At 47.0% G+C, this 20387-nt stretch overlaps 1 protein-coding gene and 1 long non-coding RNA gene across 8 annotated transcripts in view; one reads left to right on the top strand and one right to left on the bottom strand.

Annotated features, from left to right (window-relative positions):
• fli1 (Fli-1 proto-oncogene, ETS transcription factor) overlaps positions 1–17131 on the bottom strand; it is a 70078-nt gene extending 52947 nt beyond the window's left edge. The window contains exons 1-5 of one of the 7 annotated variants that reach the window (XM_033049912.1): positions 16654–17131; positions 15979–16062; positions 7348–7553; positions 4007–4164; positions 3330–3533 (exon numbers count right to left, since the gene is read on the bottom strand). In XM_033049912.1, coding sequence (XP_032905803.1) covers positions 3330–3533; positions 4007–4164; positions 7348–7553; positions 15979–16062; positions 16654–16713 — 712 coding nt within the window. In that variant the 5' untranslated portion in view covers positions 16714–17131. Of the gene's footprint in view, positions 1–3329; positions 3534–4006; positions 4165–7347; positions 7554–10001; positions 10114–10637; positions 10968–11383; positions 11530–15978; positions 16590–16653 lie in introns of those variants that run through there. The other 6 variants (XM_033049914.1, XM_033049911.1, XM_033049910.1 and 3 more) reach the window with 6 other exon arrangements.
• On the top strand, positions 15061–17463 carry LOC116991349. Its single transcript, XR_004416765.1, has 2 exons — positions 15061–15140; positions 17131–17463. It is a non-coding gene; the product is annotated as an uncharacterized LOC116991349 (long non-coding RNA).
• Positions 17464–20387: the final 2924 nt, after the last annotated feature.

The raw sequence follows: 20387 nt of genomic DNA, 5'->3' as shown, positions 1-20387 counted from the left end.
GCAACAAACCTCATGGGCCGAGCCATTTACGTCCTTCTCAATCATGTCCTCGTCTAAGCAAAGACAAGCTCGCTTTACAGCGCATGATAAGGGTTGTCACCTCTTCACCGCTACACAAGACAATTGGAGTCACCATCAGAAGAAAATTCACCCACTTTCATTATTATCTGCAAATAAAGGCATGCTGCAAAATGTCTGAACTACCTTGGATTAAAACGCTAGGATCAAAGAGCATCGGCATAAAACAAAACGGGCCCAGCAAATCCAGAGCAGCGAGATTAATTCAGGACAGCAGGTCCACCCGCGTCTGCATTACATTCCAACCTTTAGCCCACGTATCAAGAGTCAAATGTTATTTGACATTTATTGACATCTCAATTATTGTCATATGTCCCAGACAGAACAATGACATACTTACTTGCAGCAGAACAACAGAATGTCGAAACATACTACACTGTAAGCAATATAATACATGGGAAAACAACTTTCTCTATATATAAGGTAGACACTAAATGCTGGAGTAACTCAGCGGGGCAGGCAGCATCTCTGGAGAGGGTGGCGTTACGGGTCGAGACCCGGAACATCACCCATCCCTTCTCTCCAGAGATGCTGCCTGACCGCTGAGTTACTCCAGCATTTAGTGTCTACCTTCGATTTAAACCAGCATCTGCAGTTCTTTCATATATAAATATGTAAATATATATATGTGTGTGTGTGTGTGTGTGTGTACTGAACCTTTTCCATAGATGCCTGTATACCATGTGTATGTATATATACGTATATATATATATATATATATATGTGTATATGTGTGTGATACATACACATATATACATGCATACACGTCCATATACATATATGCACATGCACATACACACTCACATATGCCCATGTATGTGTATATAGCATACACACGCGCGTACACACACATATATATATATATATATATACACGAATGCATATATATACATACATACACGCTCTCTCTCCCTCTCCCTCTGTCTGTGTGTGTGCGTGCGTGTGTGCGTGTGTGTGCGTGTGCGTGTGTATACATAAACACAAAACAAACAATAATAGTGCAAAAAGACAACACCAATGCCCCCAGGTCTGTGTGGTTGGGAGCTTATTTGTCGGTTGTCGTGTTTAATAACCTGCTGGCTGCATCGATAGCTGATCAGAAGCAAATCAGTTGGGACAGAGGAACTCCCCACAGCGGCAAGCAGAAAGAGGTTGGTTGGCATTCGTTGGTAACCGGGTCACAGTGAAAAGCCGATATTGTACCCAACATTTGCGAACAAATCAAAATATAGGAATGTCTATGTGATCCGCTAGGCTGCAATCTGAATCCGTTTCATTCCCACTGAGTTCAGCCTCGGAGCAAACTCACATTTCAGCTGCAACGTCTGACAGAGAAACACATACACATTCACAGCTGAATACCCGAACGAAAGCAAAGCCCGCTTCTCAAACAGCCTGACTTTAGAGACGCCAGAATATCTTTCGTCCGCCAAGATAAATAACTCGGCAACGCACACGGCCTCGATGCCTCGGCCTGTGAACGTTCACATTTGCAGGCGGAAGGTCAAGCGAGAGCGGGACAATTACTGCTCGCACAACGACAATCTTATATCCATTACATTTCGTTCCCAATCCCGCACTGACTGCATAACACAGTATATTTTAAAAGGGCATAAAGTGCTGGAGTCACCCCTGCACTCTGTGTCGTTTTGTGGTTTAACCAGCATCTGCAGTTCTTTGTTTCTACAGTATATTCCAAAGTGTTCTGAATTCAAAGATTCCTCAGGACTGAAGATAGACACAAAAAGCTGGAGTAACTCAGCGGGCCAGACAACGTCTCCAGAGAAAAGGGAGAGGTGACGTTTCAGATCTGAAGAATGGTCTCGACCCGAAACGTCACCAATTCCCTTTCTCCAGAGATATCTGTCCCGCTGAGTTACTCCAGCTTTTTGTGTGTCTATCTTCGGTTTAAACCATCATCTGCAGTTCCTTCCTACACAGGACTCTTTAGGACTAACAGGTTTAGATAAATTGGTTTCAGAGACAAGGGAGGTTAGGATGCAGGAGAAACTAGTTCAAGGTATTCTCCGAACAAATACATTTTAATCGTTCAATTATACCTGATATTTATATGTAATTGAAACATGCTTTCAGTAATATGATGGGTTCACTTTGCAACATCGTGATCGGGGTTTGTAGTTTAATAAAGTATGATGCAACTAGTTTCTCTCCTGCATGCTACCTCTTTGCACCGCGAACGCACCAGATCACAAACAAGGCAACAACTTTAAGCAGTTGCAACGGTGAAGAAATGCAAGCAGTCTGCAGACCCGGCCCAGCCCCGACACGCGAGTCCGCGCCTTCACTCCTCTCTGCTGTTTAACCTCCTCGCCGCCAAATCGGCAATTCTCCAAACTGGGAGATGTAAGATTCGATCACAGACACGGGTTTCAATGGGTGGGTGCGCTCAAACTATGTGAACGGGCGTATAACGAGAATGACCACGGCAGTTCTCTGGAAAGTGTATAAGAAGGAACTGCAGATGCTGGAAAATCGAAGGTAGACAAAAGTGCTGGAGAAACTCAGCGGGTGCAGGAGCGAAGGAAATATGCAACGTTTCGGGCCGAAACCCTTGGGTTTGGAAATAGGCAACGTTTCCTATTTCCTTCGCTCCATAGATGCTTCTGTACACGCTGAGTTTCTCCAGCACTTTAGTCTACCCCAGTTCTTTGGAAAGTTACGGATATTTCAATAATACTGGACCACACAAAGCGTGAAGATTGGTCTTTACTCCCAAGTCAAGTCGAATTAATTTTCATATTCGCACATACAAGAACATCGAGGTACAAGAACAGTGGAAATATCGCTGGCGGATTTTTCATCGGGTTAATTCCATAGCTCATTATGTTCAATTTTTGCAGCAAGGAATAGAGGATATTGTCATAGTTCCTCTGAAATGGCAACGTATTCAAAATATGTTCTAATTTTCTCTGCAATACTGAACCTGTGGATGGCAAACAGCGATGACCAGTAAATCACTGATAGACACAAAAAGCTGGAGTAACTCAGCGGGTCGGACAGCATCTCTGGAGAGAAGGAATGGGTGATCCTTCTTCAATCTGAGGAAGGGCCTCGACCCGAAACATCACCTGTTCTTTTCCTCCAGAGATGCTGCCCGACGCGCTGAGTTATTCCAGCTTTTTATGACTACTTTGGGTTTAAACCAGCACCTGCAGTTCCTTCCTACCAGTAAATCACTGAGCATTGTAAGTTACACCGCTGATAAAGAATTGAGATGGTCCTGTACTTACTTTCCCTGAGGTAATTGAGATGAGAGAGGAGGACCTCGGCGTTGTACAGGGAGGTCAGGCGGAGGAAGTCCTCCTTGTCCATTTTACAGAGTTCCTTGCCGTCGATATTGTGGAAGAGGCCAGTGTCCACCTCCAGCAGCCCGTACTCCTTAATAGCCCACTCCAGCCACTGCCGCACATGCTCCTGGCTCCAGAGGGTGGGATCTGTGGAACATCAGCCAAGTTCAGTAACGCATCCAATATCCTACACAAACCGCGCCGACTCCAATGCACTCGTTCCCCAGTCGGCACGTTGTTTTAGTTAAAGGGGCAGTTCCGTTTTTTTGGCATGCAGTAAACGATGGGGGCTATCTCCCAGCCAGCCAGCGACTGATTTACTCATTCCAGATGTATGCAACCCACTCGGCTAATTTCTGGTAATAGCAATTCAGTGGATAATTGGTTCAAAGTTGGTCAATCTCTGCATTGTGGTGGGGTTTAGTTTTGTTTTTAATTGGCGATTCTCCTCAAAATATTAACAACGGACAGATGGGCATCTTGCAGCCGCTGAGTATGAGTGGAGAAACAGCCACTGTTGTGGGAAAACCAAATCCCCCCCCCCCACATCCCCACGCTGGGCCCAGAGACAAGTGCACCACCTCTTCCACCCTCCACCCATTTGATGCTGACTAACTTACCTGCCGGGACGATGACTCTCCTCTCGTTGGTGGTCATGTTGGGCGGAGGAGGACCGTCCTTTTCATCCATGTAACTGCTGTAACTCAGAGAGTTGTTGCCCTCGGTGCCGCTCGCCAGCTTGTTGCATTTCGCCACGCTGCAATCCACGGGCGAGTCCCTGTAAGCGGAGGATTGGTGAGAGAAAGGAAGACGCCACAAATGTAGAACTTCAGTTCGGACACACGGAACGGTACAGTGTCGGAAGGAACTGCAGATGCTAGGCTTACACCGAAGATAAGACACCGAATGCTGGAGTAACTCAGCGGGACAGGCAGCGTCTCTGGAGAGAAGGAAAGGGTCTGAATAAAGGTCTCGAAACGTCAACCATTCCTTCTATCCAGAGATGTTGCCTGTCCCGCTGAGTCACTCCAGCGTTTTGGTAGCGCACATGAAAAGATCCTTCGGCCCATAATGTCTGTACTAAACGTGAGAACGTTGAACTAATCTCATCTGCCTGCACATTGATTGTATCCCTCCACTCCCTGCATAGTGGTTGGTGCCGACCTAAAAACCTCCTAAACTCCATTATGATATCTGCCTCCACCTTCATTCCCGGCAGTGCGTTCGAGGCCCCTGAGGGCGCTGGGGGCCTAGAACCACTGCCGGGAATGACTGTATACCATATATGTTACTCTCATAATTTAATATGTTTCTATCAGGTCTTCCCCTTAACCCCCGACGCTCCAAGAGAAGTATGAGGTCCTTGTGAACAAGTTTGTGATGTTCCCTGGTCACATATACTGCCTTATGCCCCTGTCCCATTTAGGAAACCTGAACGGAAACCTCTGGAAAACTTTGCGCCCCACCCAAGGTTTCCGTGCGGTTCCCGGAGGTTGCAGGTGGTTGCCGGAGGTTGCAGGGAGTGGAAGCAGGTAGGGAGACTGACAAAAACCTCCGGGAACCGCACGGAAACCTTGAGTGGGGTGCAAAGTCTCCAGAGGTTTCCGTTCAGGTTTCCTAAGTGGGACAGGGGCTGTGTAACTAACAAAGGGGCCGCTCTAAGATCTTTGTTCACTACTGACTGCCTTCCTCGTAATAAACGGTGTGTCAGACCCAAGAAAACCAATTCATGCATGTTTCAAATGATAAAATGTGCTTCAATTGCCATCAAGGGAATCGGAAAAGAGTATCAAAGGAGAGTTGGACAAGATGTAAGGTAGCAGGTATCCCATTCCAGAGACCTGATGACTCAAAATCCAAGCTGTTATTCCTGTGCCATAGATGGATGCCCGTCCAATGGAATTGTACACCTAGACCTGGGGGAGGGGGGGGGGGGGAGGGGGAGGGGGAGGGGGGGGAGGGGGAGGGAGGGGGAGGGGGGGGGTTAGTCACCAGCATGCTCAGCCAATAAAATACTAAACAATGAAGTCATTGAGGAAGGTACAAAGGGCTGGAGTGGCTCAGAGGGTCGATCAGCATCTGTAGAGGGAATGGGCAGACTCAGTTTCCCATCGGATATTCTTCTGGGGACTGCGAAAGGTCGTCAACTCATTCACCTGACCCGCTCCATTACTCCAGCACGTTGTTTGGCCCAAGATTCCAGCATCTGCAGTTACCCTTGTCTCCACGTTACAAGTATTTCATTGCTTTCCCCGTTTACAACAGCAACCGAACTTGAAAACAACTCAAGCAGCTGCAGAGTGTGGTGGCAATTTTGTAACCAGACGAGTGTTGATGAGGCCTGTACCAGAGAGCGCAAGTTCAAATCCCACCCTGCCAAATTGGCAATGTAAATCCAAATACAAAAAATATGGAACCAGTAAAAGTGCTGACATTATATAAACTCCCTCGCCCCCAGCTAGCACCAAACAACTTATTATGTCTGCGAGGGAAGGAAACTGGCTGTAATTCACCAGTCTGAACTATTATCGATTTCATAGCCCCTATTTCATAGGACTACTGTCGACATGAGGAAGTTAGGGAAGGGCCTGTAGGCCAAGCGCTCTATTATAGGTGGTAGAACCTATTACCAGAACTCACCGGTCTGACCTCCTATCGATTCCATTTGCAAAGTGAGCCAGCCTTCATTTTGTAAGCACAAGTAGGAATGGTCCTTGTCTGCCGACTTAGAGCATGTATAAGATTGACCCCATACAATCCCAGCAGCCAAGGAGCAGCCACAAGCCATGACTCAAGTTAGTTGTGGTTACTGACATTTGACCTATTTGTTTAGCGTTATCACTGACCCTCCCTGCTAACACAGAAACGGCCCATAGGGAGCTGACAGCTAACAACGGAGACACAATGAGCTGCAGATGTTGGCATCTGCAGAAAAGCACAACGAGCCGGAGAAACCCAATGGGTCAACTGTGGAAGGGCATGGACAGTTGACGTCCCGCTTCAAGACTCTACTTCAGACTGATGTGTCAGAATATCTTCAATTTGTCAGTCTGGAGAAACATAACATGTCCATTTCCCTTCACTGCCATTTCACTGTCCATTTCACTGTCCATTTCCCTTCACCGATGCTGCCTGGTCTGCTGGATTCCTCCAGAGCTTTGTCTTTCAGCAAACAGTCAGACTCTGGGGCGGACAGGCAGCAAGGTGCGCTACTGAGAAGCTCGAGAAACTAATTCAGAGAACGCATTGTGCTCTTATGAACTGCTATGAGTATTCCGCAAGTATCCATATTGGAAAGATAAAGTAAGTTTGTTTCCAGTGTACATCTTACAAATACAATGGGCCTGGAGTATTTTAGCAGGTCAGGAAGCATCTCTGCAAAAAAAAGGATAGGTGCAGTCTCGTGTCTAGCTTTCAGTGTAAACCAGCATCTGCAGTTCTTTCCTACACGGTAGAATGGGTCTACTATAATTATACAGAAATGCCCTCCCTGTGGCCTCGTTTCTAAGCAAAGGTGCGCTAATTCCAATTTAATGCTGTTATTTTCAAACTTGTGCATATCAACTGGACTGGCCAGGCTGGTAGGCTGAAGTTTAAAGAAGGGTCTCGACCCGAAATGTCACCCATTCCTTTGATCCACAGATGCTGCCTGTCCCGCTGAGCTACAGCAGAATGTTGTGTTTGCCCAAGCTGGTGGGAAGAATCCCCGAGATCATCATATCCGGAACCATTACAACATCTCGGCTGTCCAGAGGGTAAGAGGAATTTTGAACAGAGTGGTGCGAGCAGGGGTTGTGGGCTGGTGCGTGCGGGCTAGGCAGAGTTGAAACTCAAAAATCTTACATATTGAGCCAGCAGGGATAAAATTAGATAGGATCAAGGAGGGACTCCCATGCTAAGATGTTGACTAGAGGTCGGGAACCGCATTCCCTGAGCAAGGAGCATGTACATCCGCCATTACCTGGAGCCGTTCATGTGGTCATACTCTCTCTTGATATTGATCCTGACGGGTTGATTGATCCATTCTTGTTGCGGCAAAGGGTTAATCTTGTGCGTTGGTCCATAGTCGGCGGCGGCTGAAGCCGTCATATCCGACTTGGGAAGCTGTGCCGCGACGTACGTGGTGTCGAACAGGGACTGGTCGTCGCTCACAACGGACAGGGCCTCCTGGCGAACAGAGCAAACACGGGAAGATTATAGAGACCCGCACAAACCACTGCACCATCCAGCTGAAGCAGACAGACATGCACATACAGCGCCCCATCCCCTCACCAACATTGTTATATCGTGTAGGAAGGAACTGCAGATGCTGGTTTACACCGAAGACAGACACACAATAACTCAGCGGGACAGGCGGCATCTCTGGAGAGAAGGAATGGGTGACATTTCTTCAGAAAAGAGTCTCGACCCCATTCCTTCTCAACAGAGATGCAATATTGCCATATAGACAGCGAGCTGAATGGACAACGTAACGCTAAGACAATGGGCCATCAAATAACATGAGATGTATTCGCCGTCACTTTGTGGGCAAAATGCTTCATCCCGTGTCCCGGTCCCCGCGTGTAACACTGTGGGCTCAAGTGCTACGGTACGGTGTTTCCATTCGCTCAGTATCTATTGATGGGGCACTTTGGGACTCTACGATATTCCGTTTAAAACAGAAAGACACACATTTAAGCGGGTTGGAGAGCATTGAATGTTACCTTTGGGGGGGGGGGGGGAGGGGGGGTTGTTGCTACTCGATTTACGCCTCAACTTCTACAAAACATGGAACTTGTTGGGAATGGTTGAGATGCACCAACACTTTGGATGAAAGCGGTGCAACGTCTGGGTGTAGATTGGATGGTGGCTTCGGCAGGATAGTTTTGCAACCTGTTAAGGTTGTAGGAACACTGTGGGATGGAGGGGAATGGTGAAAGGTGCCCTTGGCGTTTGGGTTGATCCCGTGCTGGGTTACAGGGCAACGGCAAACATCAGTGAAGCACCAAAGATAGACACCAAGTACTGGATGGACAATCTGAGGAAGGGTTTAAATCCGAAACGTCACCCATTATTTTCTTTCTCCAGAGATGTTGCCCGACCCGCTGAGATACTACAACATTTTGTGTCTATCTGCTGGAGTAACTCAGCGGGTCAGGCAACAGGTCTAGAGATAACGGGCAGCTGAGAATTCGGGTCTGGACCCTTCTTCAGACTGCCCTTTATCCCCAGAGATGCTGCCTGACCCGCTGCGTTATTCCAGCACATTGTCATAGGCCATAAGGCCACGTGACAGGGGCAGAATTAGGCCATTCGGTCCATCAAGTCTACTCCGCCATTCAATAATGGCTGATCTATATCTACCACCTAACCCCATTCTTCTGCCTTCTCCCCGTAATACCCGTGCTAATCAAAAATCTATCTATCTCTGCCTTTAAAAAATATATCAATTGACTTGGCCTCCACAGCCTTCTGTGGCAAATAATTCCTCGGATTCACCTCCCTTTGTGTCTATCTTTGGTGTACACCAGCATCTGCAGTTCTTTGTTTCTACGCCAGTGAAACGCCCGACGATCAGCCGATTGGCGTTTTCATGAGTTTGCACTTGTCTGCTCTCAAAGATCGTTGGCGCAGTCCGAGCCAGGGCGCACTGAGCTGAGTCAATGAGCGATAAGTGCAATGGAGAGGAATCTGGAGTGGTTGATCCTAATGTATGACAGAGCAAGTTGCCAGAAACCCCCCCCCCCCCATTAAAAACAATGAACGCGCTGACAAACACGCAACACAAACACTCTGACTTTCATTTAGCGAGTGCGGCGAGAGAAAGGACTTCGTTTTTCATCTTTAGTGATTAAAGGAAAGGGAAATCTGTCAGGAAACATGGGTGTAAAGAACGGAAGTGTATGTTTGGTTGATAAGGACGGAGGATTGATGACAAACTTGGCGTTCAGTTATGAGTCAATCAAACCTTTAACCAGTGTAGACGCAAAAAGGCTGGAGTAACTCAGCGGTTCAGGCAGCATCTCTGGAGAGATGGAATAGGTGACGTTTCGGGTCAAGACCCTTCTTCAGACTGAAAGTCAGGAGGAAAGGGAAACGAGAGATATATTCAATGATGTAGAGAGATATAGAACAATGAATGAAAGATATGCAAAAAAGTTATGATGATCATGGCCATTGGTAGCTGTTTGTTGGGTGAAAACGAGAAGCTGGTACGACTTGGGTGGGGGAGGAGGGGGGGGGGTGAGAGAGGAACTGCCGGGGTTACTTGAAGTTAGTGAAATCAATATTCATACCACTGGGCAGTTAGCTATCCAAGCTATTTTTAACCAGTATAATGTCTCCGTTTGTACAGCGTTCGCCCTCTCTGCCGCCGCGAGTTCTCTCATTTGTATTTCTATAAGTGGTTCCCTCGCTGCTTGTTCCGTGGGACCCGCTCCCATACGGAGGCATCTCGCAATTACAGATTGAACATCTGAGACAAATAAATTCTGTCTGTAAACTGCAGATGGCGGGACGCGCTGCGATCTCGCCGGCGCACAGAGCTGGGGAAAATACGCGTCTAGTCTCAAACAAATGTTAAACACATGAACGGGGTCATTGCATGCTTGCTCGGCGCAGGGCGGCGCAGCGCACCTCTGGGGCGGCGAGGGGCCCGTCTGTTTGAGGAATGAAGAATGAGTCTCGGGCTGTGAGCCGTGTAACGTTAGATAGACCCCAAAAATGCTGGAGTGACTCAGCCAGCATCTGCAGTTGCTTCCAGCACACCCATTTAACGTTGCTCAGTTGGTGAGAGTCCCGACTATCGTGGGGCAGATCTTGGTCAGCTTGCGTTTGAGTCCTCGGACCCCCCCCCCCCCCCCTCCCCCCCTTCCCCACCTCTCTCTCCTGCATTCATCCCATCTCGTCCCGAGTCAGTGATGGACAATTTTGCGAGCAGCGTCCACGTTGGGAACACTCTATACAAGTAAATAAGTGGAGCGCCGCTCCCTCGGTGTATAAGGCTGACACCTACCGGGACCCCCACCCCCCACCCCCACCCTGCACGCCCAATGACACAGGCGCCCCACTGACTGAGACTGAGACTGAGTCTCCTACTCCGGGCTTCGGGGTTTGAAAGGAAAAGGAAATTTAGCAGGACGTGGAAGAATGAGGAAATCGGATTACCGCTCTGGGCTGGAAAGTTGCTGAGCGAAAGGGGCCGGGTGCGAGGCGTAGATGACGGGAAGGAGCCACTGAAACGCACCCCACCCCTTCCCCGTCCACCCTTACCGTAATCGTGCCGTCCATTTCACCCGGTTTCGTCCCTTTTCCCCAAATCGGAACAATATGTCAAACATGACACAGCCAGGAGGTAATTACAACCGCGGTCCTTTGTCGGGCAGGCGAGGTAACCGGATGAAAGATTGGCAATTCTGGGAAGTGAAGTCAGCCGTTTCAGAGGAAGCCGCTGAACCAATGATGGGGGCTTATTGCACATGTTTCTAAAGCAGGATATTTTGGCCGTCAAGATAAGGAAAGAGAAACAATAGCGATTTTCTCCTTTCCGTGTTTCAAACGCGCTTTCCTGTGGGGAAGAGTCGCTCAACCTACACCGGGATCGATTGCTACCCCCCTCAACACACACACACACTCTCTCTCTCCCCTTCACACAAACCCTCCACTTAACCCTAAAGCTTGCAGGCTAATCCCTTTTTTTTAACTTCAAAATAAACTATCAACATTTTTTTTAATGTGCCACACACACAACCCGAGGTGAGTTTTCCGCAGCGCGTTTCCTGCTGTTTCTGACGGATTATTCACATTTAAAAACAAAACTAACAGCCACGAGGAACAACAACACCGCTAACAAGAACGGGCAAAACAATAGTTGTGCGAAATAACCTAAAACCTATTTTAAAAAGTGCCGATCAATCTCCTTCACATGAATCGCAGCAACACCGGCAATCTTCTCTTTATACAATCACTACCTTTTTCAACATTTCCCGAAAGAGTACAATTTAGAATGAAGAAGTTACCTGGTGAAACTTTTATACATTTAGGTGTATTTATGTGAAATCCCCCGTTATGGCTAGACTTTGTGCTCCTGTTATTTGGACGACTCCACAGGTCTCCAGTCTCCTTATTCGATTTTTTTTTCTCCCCCTCACTCTCTCTCCCCCTTCACTAAATTGGCGAGTTAAATCCACAGCGCCCTCCCCTCCCTCTGAAATTATCCTCATCAATCCAGCCGGCTTTTGAGTGCAGCTGCAGCTCCCGACGTGGGGAGACTGCGGGCGAGTCACGGTGTGCAAGTTGGTGGGGTGACTGTTCGGCCCATTGACAATTATCCGTCCCATATTTACATTCCTTCGATCAGCCATTGGAAACCCGGTTCCGTGTCCGAGCCCCAATTCATCTCTCAGTTCAATGTGAAGGTGCGTGTAGCAAGGAACTGCAGATGCTGCTCTAGACCGACGATAGGAACAAAATGCTGGAGTAACTCAGCGGGTCAGGCAGCAGCAATGGATAGAATGAACAGGTGACGTTTCGGGTCGAGACTCTTCTTCAGACACCTTCCTCAGTCTGAAGAAGGGTCTCGACCCTAAACGTCACCCACTCCCTTCTCTCCAGAGATGCTGCCTCTCCCGCTAAATTACTCCAGCGTTTTGTGAAGGAGCCTTAAATCCGGACGGGTACCTGTGTTCTTGAATTCTTTGTGTGTCAATTATAGAGGAATGTTGTTGAGAATAACATTATTCTAAATTATGTTTTATTAGTCCGGCTATACACGCGAGGGTGTGCTGTTCAGAATGCTTGCTCCAGTGGCATTTTCTGCGGCTAACGTCAGAATAGGAGTTTACAGGGCCAAGCTTTCTCCAGAGGACAGTCCTTGCTGCCATTATGGGGAACGGATCTCATGCGGAAGTTTAAAGTGGACGGCGCACCCGTTAGACACCCCCCCCCCCTCACCCCCTCCCCCCCCCCCCACACACACACACACACACACACACACACACACACACACACACACACACACACACACACACACACACACACACACACACACACACACACACACACACACACACACACACACAATGTACAGGCCTTGCACAGGACCCGATCCATTACACTCATTATTTTCGTCACACACTCGTTGTTGCGGCTTGACACAAAAAAGTTGGAGTAACTCAGCGGGACAGGCAGCATCTCTGGAGAGAAGGAATGGGTGACGTTTCTGGTCGAGATCCTTTTTTCAGACTTCTGCAGTCAGCATCTGCAGTTCCTTCCTACACGTTGTAGCGGCGATGTAGACATGGGGTTTTCACGCACGAACACAGACTTGGGGGGAAAATAGCGCCTTGTCCCACCGGGTCCCGCGAGAGAGTCGAGGTTCCCTCAGTCCTTGTCACAAGGAAGATGCAAACGGGGCACGAAAATATCAACAGCAAAACAGACACAAAAAAGCTGGAGTAACTCAGCGGGACAAGCAGCACCTCTGAGGAGAAAGAATATGTGACGTTTCGGGTCGCATGCTGCCTGTCCCGCTGAGTTACTCCAGCACTTCGTGTCTATCTTCGGTGTAAATCAGCATCTGCAGATCTGGATTAGAAGAAGGGTCCCGACCCGAAACGTCACCCATTCCTTCTCTCCAGAGATGCTGCCTGTCCCGCTGAGTTACTGCAGGCCCATCCTACACAAAGCAACAGCAAGATGGGTTTACGCTTCAGAATGGGCCAATTATACTCAGTTTTTTTCGGACATGGGATTCCAAGATGCTTGTGGTAGGGATGGCGATCTGTGAACATTTTGTAACTAAAGAGATTGTTACAATTTATGAACCTGCTCCGGATTTGGTAACATGTATAATTTTGATGGGAGAAGAACAATTTGGAGATTCTAACACAATGGGCCAGATTAACTATTTCCCCTATTTTTTAAGAACGACAAGTTCCCACAATTACAAGAGAAAATGGTGAGAGGGGAGAAAGAAATCTGCTACTCCAGCGAGCTGTCTGGAGCGCTGCTCGGGGCCATAATTAATTTGAGATTTATTTTTATTGGAGAACTCCTAGTCTCCGCTGACCTTAGGAAAACAAGTCTGAAACCAGGACCTGGATGCGCTTGAATGAAACATAATATAACTGCAAAGTATTTCTTGCTTTCCATCTTTAAGGTTTTGTCTCGGCATGCTTAAAAATTAATGCATAGTTAGAAAGTAATAAATGTCTGAGATGTAATTAGATCATGGGCCCGCAGTTCGCAGCATTGTAATGAAGGGCAGATTATTACCCCACGCGAGCACCAAGGAGGGGGTTTATCCCAAATATTTACCCCCCCCCCTCTCCCTCACCCTCTGCCTCTCACTCTCTCTCCCTGCCTCTCACTCTCCCTCTCTCTCACTCACTCCTTCTCTCTCTCCCTTTCTCCCCTCTTCCCCCCCTCTCTCTCTCTCTCCCCCATTCCCTTCCTCTCTCCCCCTCACTCTGTCCCTCTCTCTCTCTTCCTTCTCAACCCCTCTCTCCCTCTCCCTCTCCCTCTCGCTCTCTGCCTTCTCACCCCCGCTCTCTCTCCCTCTCTCCCTCCCCCTCTCCCTCTCTCTCTCTCTCCCTCTCTCTCTCTCCCCCCCCCCCCTCCCCCCCCCCCTCTCCCCCCCCCCCCCTCCCTCTGTCCCTCTCCCCCCGCGTTCCCTCTCTCTCTCTCTTTCTCTCGATGAGCTTTAGTTGAACCCTGGCTCAGAGTGAGAGCAGTGAACAGACTCAGAATTGTTCCACATTCGCAGACCTCTCCCAGTTGGACGGAGACTGTCTGAAAACCAGCCTTTGTATAATAACACAAACGTTATGACTGGATGAAAAAAAAGTGCTATTCCAAGGGCGTGAGGTACAAGCCCGAAGTCCGCTCACCGCCGTCTTAGAATATTAGAAGCATAAATGTTTTCTGAAAGTCCTCTTTCTCTGCGATATTGCTTCCTTCTGATTAAGCGTTACTGCATACAGTGTCTGAAATAAATGGACCCAGATTCTACGCACCTGCAAATGGCTGCTTTCCACTTTGTAAAAAGCTAGAGAAAGGTTAGAAACATCCGGAGATCGCACGGGATATTTACTTTCCGTTAGATTTAATTAAAAACGTCAGCTTTTTTTAAACGAAAAATCTTCATGCCACATATACGCACACATAACAACTTGTGTGAATGAATTATATTTAACTAAGGGATCAAACTGGGGCGCTCCAAATGTACTTAAAAAAAAACTTTTAAGGATATATATACTGTAACAGTTTTGCAATGTAATGGGGTCCGAAGGAACTAATTATCCATTCTTCCGTCGGGAATTCAACGTATTCGAGTCTTCAACATAAGCGGGGAGAAATGGACATTTCAGCTCATATTTGGAATGTAGGACTACACAATTAAATCATTGCGATTCTGTTTTTATGTTGATAAAATCCTGAAAACTTAGCTGACAAGACAAGGCTGTTGATACCCTTCACCCAGTCCCTGTCAGATGTAACCGGCCATTTCAAAAGCAGTTCAGCAGTTACTATGCACTTAGAATGTTTGCAGTCCGTGGGTGAATGCGAAAGCAACACCACTAAATTGCTGGTTACTAATATATTACACTGACCTGGACTCACACACGCCGTAACAAGCTAACATTGACGCAGTGGGATAAAGGGATAATTATGTTAGGATTTGGAATCGATGCTCGCCGCCTTTTAGAAATGACATACAAGGCGGAGTGTCAATTGGGAACGAATGAACGACACACACCAGGTAATATCACTCCGGTAAGAACAAACTGGGGCTTGCGGTACGGAGCGAATTTCATTCGTACATTAAGGAAAACGGCTAGCCGGGTCCTTCTCTTTAATAGACTCGGGAGACCGCAGATGCTGAAATCTTGTAAGCACAAAGTGTTGGAGAAAGCCAGTGGGTCAGAGAGCATTTGGGGAGAGAGAGAGAGATAGAGAGAGAGAGTGGACAGGCGACGTTTCAGATCGGTACCCTTCTTCAGACTGATGGAGGGATCCGACAGAAAGGTTTTCAGTTCCATTTCCTCCACAGATGCTGCCTGACCTCTCAATTCCTCCAACACTTCGTGTTTTTCTCCTGTTCGTTGGCGCCAGCCTGAGGTGGAACCCGCGGGTGGTCACGGTTTAACTGGGAATCTTAAATTAAATACATTATAAATGGGAGTTAATTTATAGCAGGGGCGTTACGCGCTGGTCAAACAGTGCTCAATTCGATATCGCGTTTCCAGCATACATCGAATACGCTTCTGTGTAGGAAGGAACTGCAGATGCTGGTTTACACCGAAGATAGACACACAATGCTGGAGTAACCCAGCGGGACAGGCAGCATCTCCGGAGAAAAGGAACGGGTGACGTTTCGGGCCGAGACCCTTCTTCAGACCCTCCTTACGACACAAAACGTCACCCAATCCTTCTCTCCAGAGATGTTGCCCATCCTGCTGAGTGACTCCAGCATTTCGTGTCTATCTTCAAATAATCCTCTGTTCTTCCCTAACACCAAAGGACATCTTCCCTCGGCTACATGTCTTGACTTTATCTCCAGGTATCATCTATCTGCGCGGCTCCGGTTGGGTTGTTGCCGCCTCGATCTTACCTTCACGTAAGATGAGGTGTCCGGGACAGTCTGAAACATTGTCCTCCAAGCTGCCCCGTGCCGCGAGCCGTTTGCTTCCACGTCCTGCAAGAAGTCCCACATTTGAGAGCGTGCACAAAAGTGGGATTGGGCCAGTGCCCCTCTTCGCCCAGATCTCCCTATATTTCCTGTCGGGGCCGTGCAAGTGTCCAACTCCAACCTCACGGTGCGGGCAGGGCATGGACCCAAACTCATTCGGATAGAAAATTACTCTCCCCCTAATCCACGCACACACTCCTGCAAAGTGATGCTGCTTCTGAACTGCCCGGCCCTCTTCCCCCAGATGTTTATCTAGCTACCCAAGATTAATTTAGATAGACACAAAAATCTGGAGCAACTCAGCGGGGCAGGCAGCATCACTGGAAAAAATGAATGGGTGACCTTTTCAGGTCAAGACCCTTCTTCAATCCCATCTGTCCTTATCTATTCGCTATCGATATCCCTATTTTCCACTCACTGCATCTATCTCTGCTTCTCAGACTTCCTTCATTCCTGCGTTATCTCTGGCAGGTTTAACAGATGTCCTGCACCCCACTGCCATGTTTCCACTCATTCCCTCCACGTTTCTCACAATAACTTTCCACTACGCTCTTATTTCCTCCCTCGATTTCTTTTCGGGTTCCATTCACTTCTTACCTTCACGCCCTCTGCGATCTCCCCATATTTCGCGGGTTTTCTTCGATTGTCGTGTTGCATCCGTTAAGTCGGTGTAATCAGATCAATTAATATAATTGCATTTATTCTCAAATGCTTTCAACGGCCCCTTCCACTCCAGGTCGTCTGTGGATCATTTATCGGTTATATTTGGTTATTTTGCTGGTGATAGCCCCCTGCTCACTGACTTTTAATGTTGGTTAAAAGACCTGTTATGCTCTGTGACTCCGCTACCGTGCGCTGGAGTTAAGCGGGTTAGCAGTGTGTAGCTAGCCCAGTACTAAGTGTCTTAACAATGAAGCCCTAGTTGCAACAAAGCCCGCGTGTCTCAAAGTACCGGAGAGCTGCTGTTTGGAAAACCCCAGGATAATATTATGAATGCTGGGCAATGATGATAACTTTTTTTTAAAACATATATATCTATCTGAACTTTGTTTACTATTTTTTTTTCTCTATCAGTTCTAATTAATTGCTGTGGAATTGAAATGGCGACCAGCCTGGGTAAATTGTGGGGTCGCCCGGAGGATAAGTCGAACAAATAACGCCAGCACTCACTCACCGAAAACCCTCGCCAGAGACTGACTTCTCTCTCTGCTCTTTGGAAAAGTTAAACCAAGTGCTGAACGCTGTGTGGAGCTCCAAGTCCGCCTTTAAACTTGAGCATTTTTTTTCTCAAAAGCAGGATTCTTAGAAACATTTAAAATAAAAAATATATATATAAGGCTCCAAACCCAACCCAAGCACCAAAGAAAGAAGAAACAAAAAATAAAACACTCGTTATTTTGTAAACAACCAGTTAGGGTCGTACTGACATTGTATCTAATTGCTCCTTAAATCTGGCTACTCCCCTCCCCCAGAATGGGCCAGACTCAAACATATTGAAACATTTTTCTCTGTAACATATAAAGAGTCGGGGTGAAAGGGGCCAGGCGGGTCGCTTCGTCTGAGCTCAGGTCTACCGTCAATTATACTCTAACGGAACTGAGCAAGGTATTTAAATTCCAACCAAGTTTTTAACTAGTTCGTGGCTTTGCGGGGGGAAGTTTCAGTTGAGAGGGCAAGTTAGTCTCCTTCATTCAGAAATCGCATCGTGTTAACGAATTATAGACACAAAAAGGTTGAATCGTTTTTTTTTTAAACCTTTGGGGTTGTTGCTTACGTTTCGATTCGCTCAAGCAACAGCGCCTCCGCTTCCAGACACACACCTACCTCTCGGTGTAAACCAAGGCGGGGATGAATGAATGAATGAGGGGGATCTGGCACAGGGCCCAGCTCTGGATCCAATGAAAATAAGCAACACCAGGTCTGGACAATTTTTAAATCTGACATTCATTCGTCGATAGAAAAAAATATGAAGGATTTTTTCCCTAAAAGTGAGGCACCACATTTACATGCAGACTTCATGTGCGTGCGTCTAGCTATTAAAGGCTCTTGATTGATTGGATTGAGTGAAAGATACAGCAGGGAAACAGGCCTTTCGGCCCACAGAGATCATGCCAACCTTTATTTTTATTTTATTTTTATTTTTAAATCACCACTCCTGTGATGCTTCTCATTTTGGAGATGATTGTGGGCTTCATAAGTTGATAGGTTTCAGGAGCAGAATTAGCCCATCTACTCCGCCATTCAATCATGGCTGATCTGTCTTCCCCTCTCAACCCCAATTGTCTTGCCTTCTCCCCATGACCACAGACACCCGTACTAATCAAGAATTTATCAATCTCCGCTTTAAAAATATCCGTGGACTTGGCCTTCACAGCTTTCTGTGGCAATGAATTCCACAGATTCACCAAGTTACGGGTCGGAACCGGTATAAACCAGCATCCGCAGGTTTTCTTTCCTACACCGCTGGTTCTATGTTATCCCACTTTCTCATCCACTCCCTACACATTAGGGACAATCTTCATCGGCCAACTCTTGACTCAATTTTCCATAGTCTAAACTCTTGACTCAACTGGAATGTTTGATTTACGCCACATTCCCACTCTTGTTCGCAGTGTCTATTCACTCCAAAGATAGACACAAAACGTTGGAGTAACTCAGCGGGGCAGACAGCATCTGTGGAGAGAAGGAATGGGTGACGATTCGGGTCGAGACCCTTCAGACTGAGGTCACCCTTTCCTTCTCTCTGGAGATGCTGCCTGATCCGCTGAGTTAATCCAGAATTTTGTGTCTATTTTCGGTGTAATCCAGCATCTGCAGTTCCTTCCTACACATTATTCACTTTAAATTGTAAACTCGTTTGAATTCAGTTAAGAATGGCGATGATAATGGTTGTGTTATCATTATCTGAGCCTCGAGGACATCATGGACACACATTGGAATTCACATAAACAGGATAAACAGCAAGGATCGACAGGGAACATTTTAAAGGCGGTAGACAAAAGTGCTGGAGAAACTCAGCGGGTGCAGCAGCATCTATGGAGCGAAGGACGTTTCGGGACGAAACGTTGCCTATTTCCTTTGCTCCATAGATGCTGCTGCACTAGCTGAGTTTCTCCAGCACTTTTGTCTACCTTCCATTTTCCAGCATCTGCAGTTCCTTCTTAAACATTTTAAAGACGGAGCTTGGACACAACATTGTTTACCTATTGGGGGAAATCGTTTAAACATAGTTTCTTCAGTCTGAAGAAGGGTCACAGTCACGACCCAAAACGTCACCCATTCCTTCTATCCAGAGATGCTGCCTGTGCCGCCGAATTAATCCAGCACTTTCTGTCTCTCTTTGGTGTAAACCAGATTCTGCAATTCCTTCCTACCCATTTATTGGCATTTGGCCCATATCTCTCTATACCTATCATATCCATGTATCTGGCCAAATTATTTTACTGTCTTAACCATCCAACAGTATCTGTGTGAAAAACTTGCCCATCAAAGCACCAATGGATCATTCCCCTCTCACCTTACACCTCTGCTCAATAATTCTTCATTTCCCAACTGTGGGGAAAAAAGAATATGTACATTCACCCCCTCTACTTCTCTTATGATTTCCCATACCTCTATTACATCACCCCTTGCCTTCAAGTCTAGTTGAGTTTATTTTCATTTGTGAGATGAGGTACATCTGCAATAAAAATTCTTGCTTGCAGCAACATTACAGGCAAATGGACACAGATAGATACACCAATCAAATTATAAACATATTGTGTGTAAATAACATTACATTTCTCAAAGAATGAAGACTGTGGGAATAACACAAGACATTAGTACAAAAACAGAATTAGAAAGAAAAACAGCAAAGCAAAGGTGGATCATTGTGTACCATTGGTGGGGGAGGATGAGCAGGTTGGTTCAAGAACCTGATAGTTGTAGGAACCTTGATTGTGTGGGAATTCAGGCTTCTGTATCTCCTGCCTAATAGTAGTAGCGAGAAGAGGGCATAACCAGGATGGTGTGGATCCTTGATGACAGATGCAGCCTTCTTTGGACAGTGCCTCATATAGATAGTTTCGCTGGAAGGGAAGGTCTGGCCCTATGTTGGAATGGGCTAAGTCCACCACTCTTTATTTTAGACTTTAGATTTTAGAGATACAGCGCAGAAACAGGCCCTTCGGTCGACCGAGTCCACGCCGACTAGCAATCACCCCGTAGATTAGCACTGTCCTACACACTAGGGACAATTTACTATTTTACTGAAGCCAATTAACCTACAAACCTGTACGTCTTTGGAGTGTGGGAGGAAACAGGAGCACCCAGAAAAAACCCATGTGGTCACA

Source organism: Amblyraja radiata, chromosome 33 (genome assembly GCF_010909765.2).
Source record: "Amblyraja radiata isolate CabotCenter1 chromosome 33, sAmbRad1.1.pri, whole genome shotgun sequence".
Classification (NCBI taxonomy): Eukaryota; Metazoa; Chordata; class Chondrichthyes; order Rajiformes; family Rajidae; genus Amblyraja; species Amblyraja radiata.
Note: the sequence above shows the minus strand (reverse complement) of the source record. Positions and strands in the feature narration are given on the sequence as shown.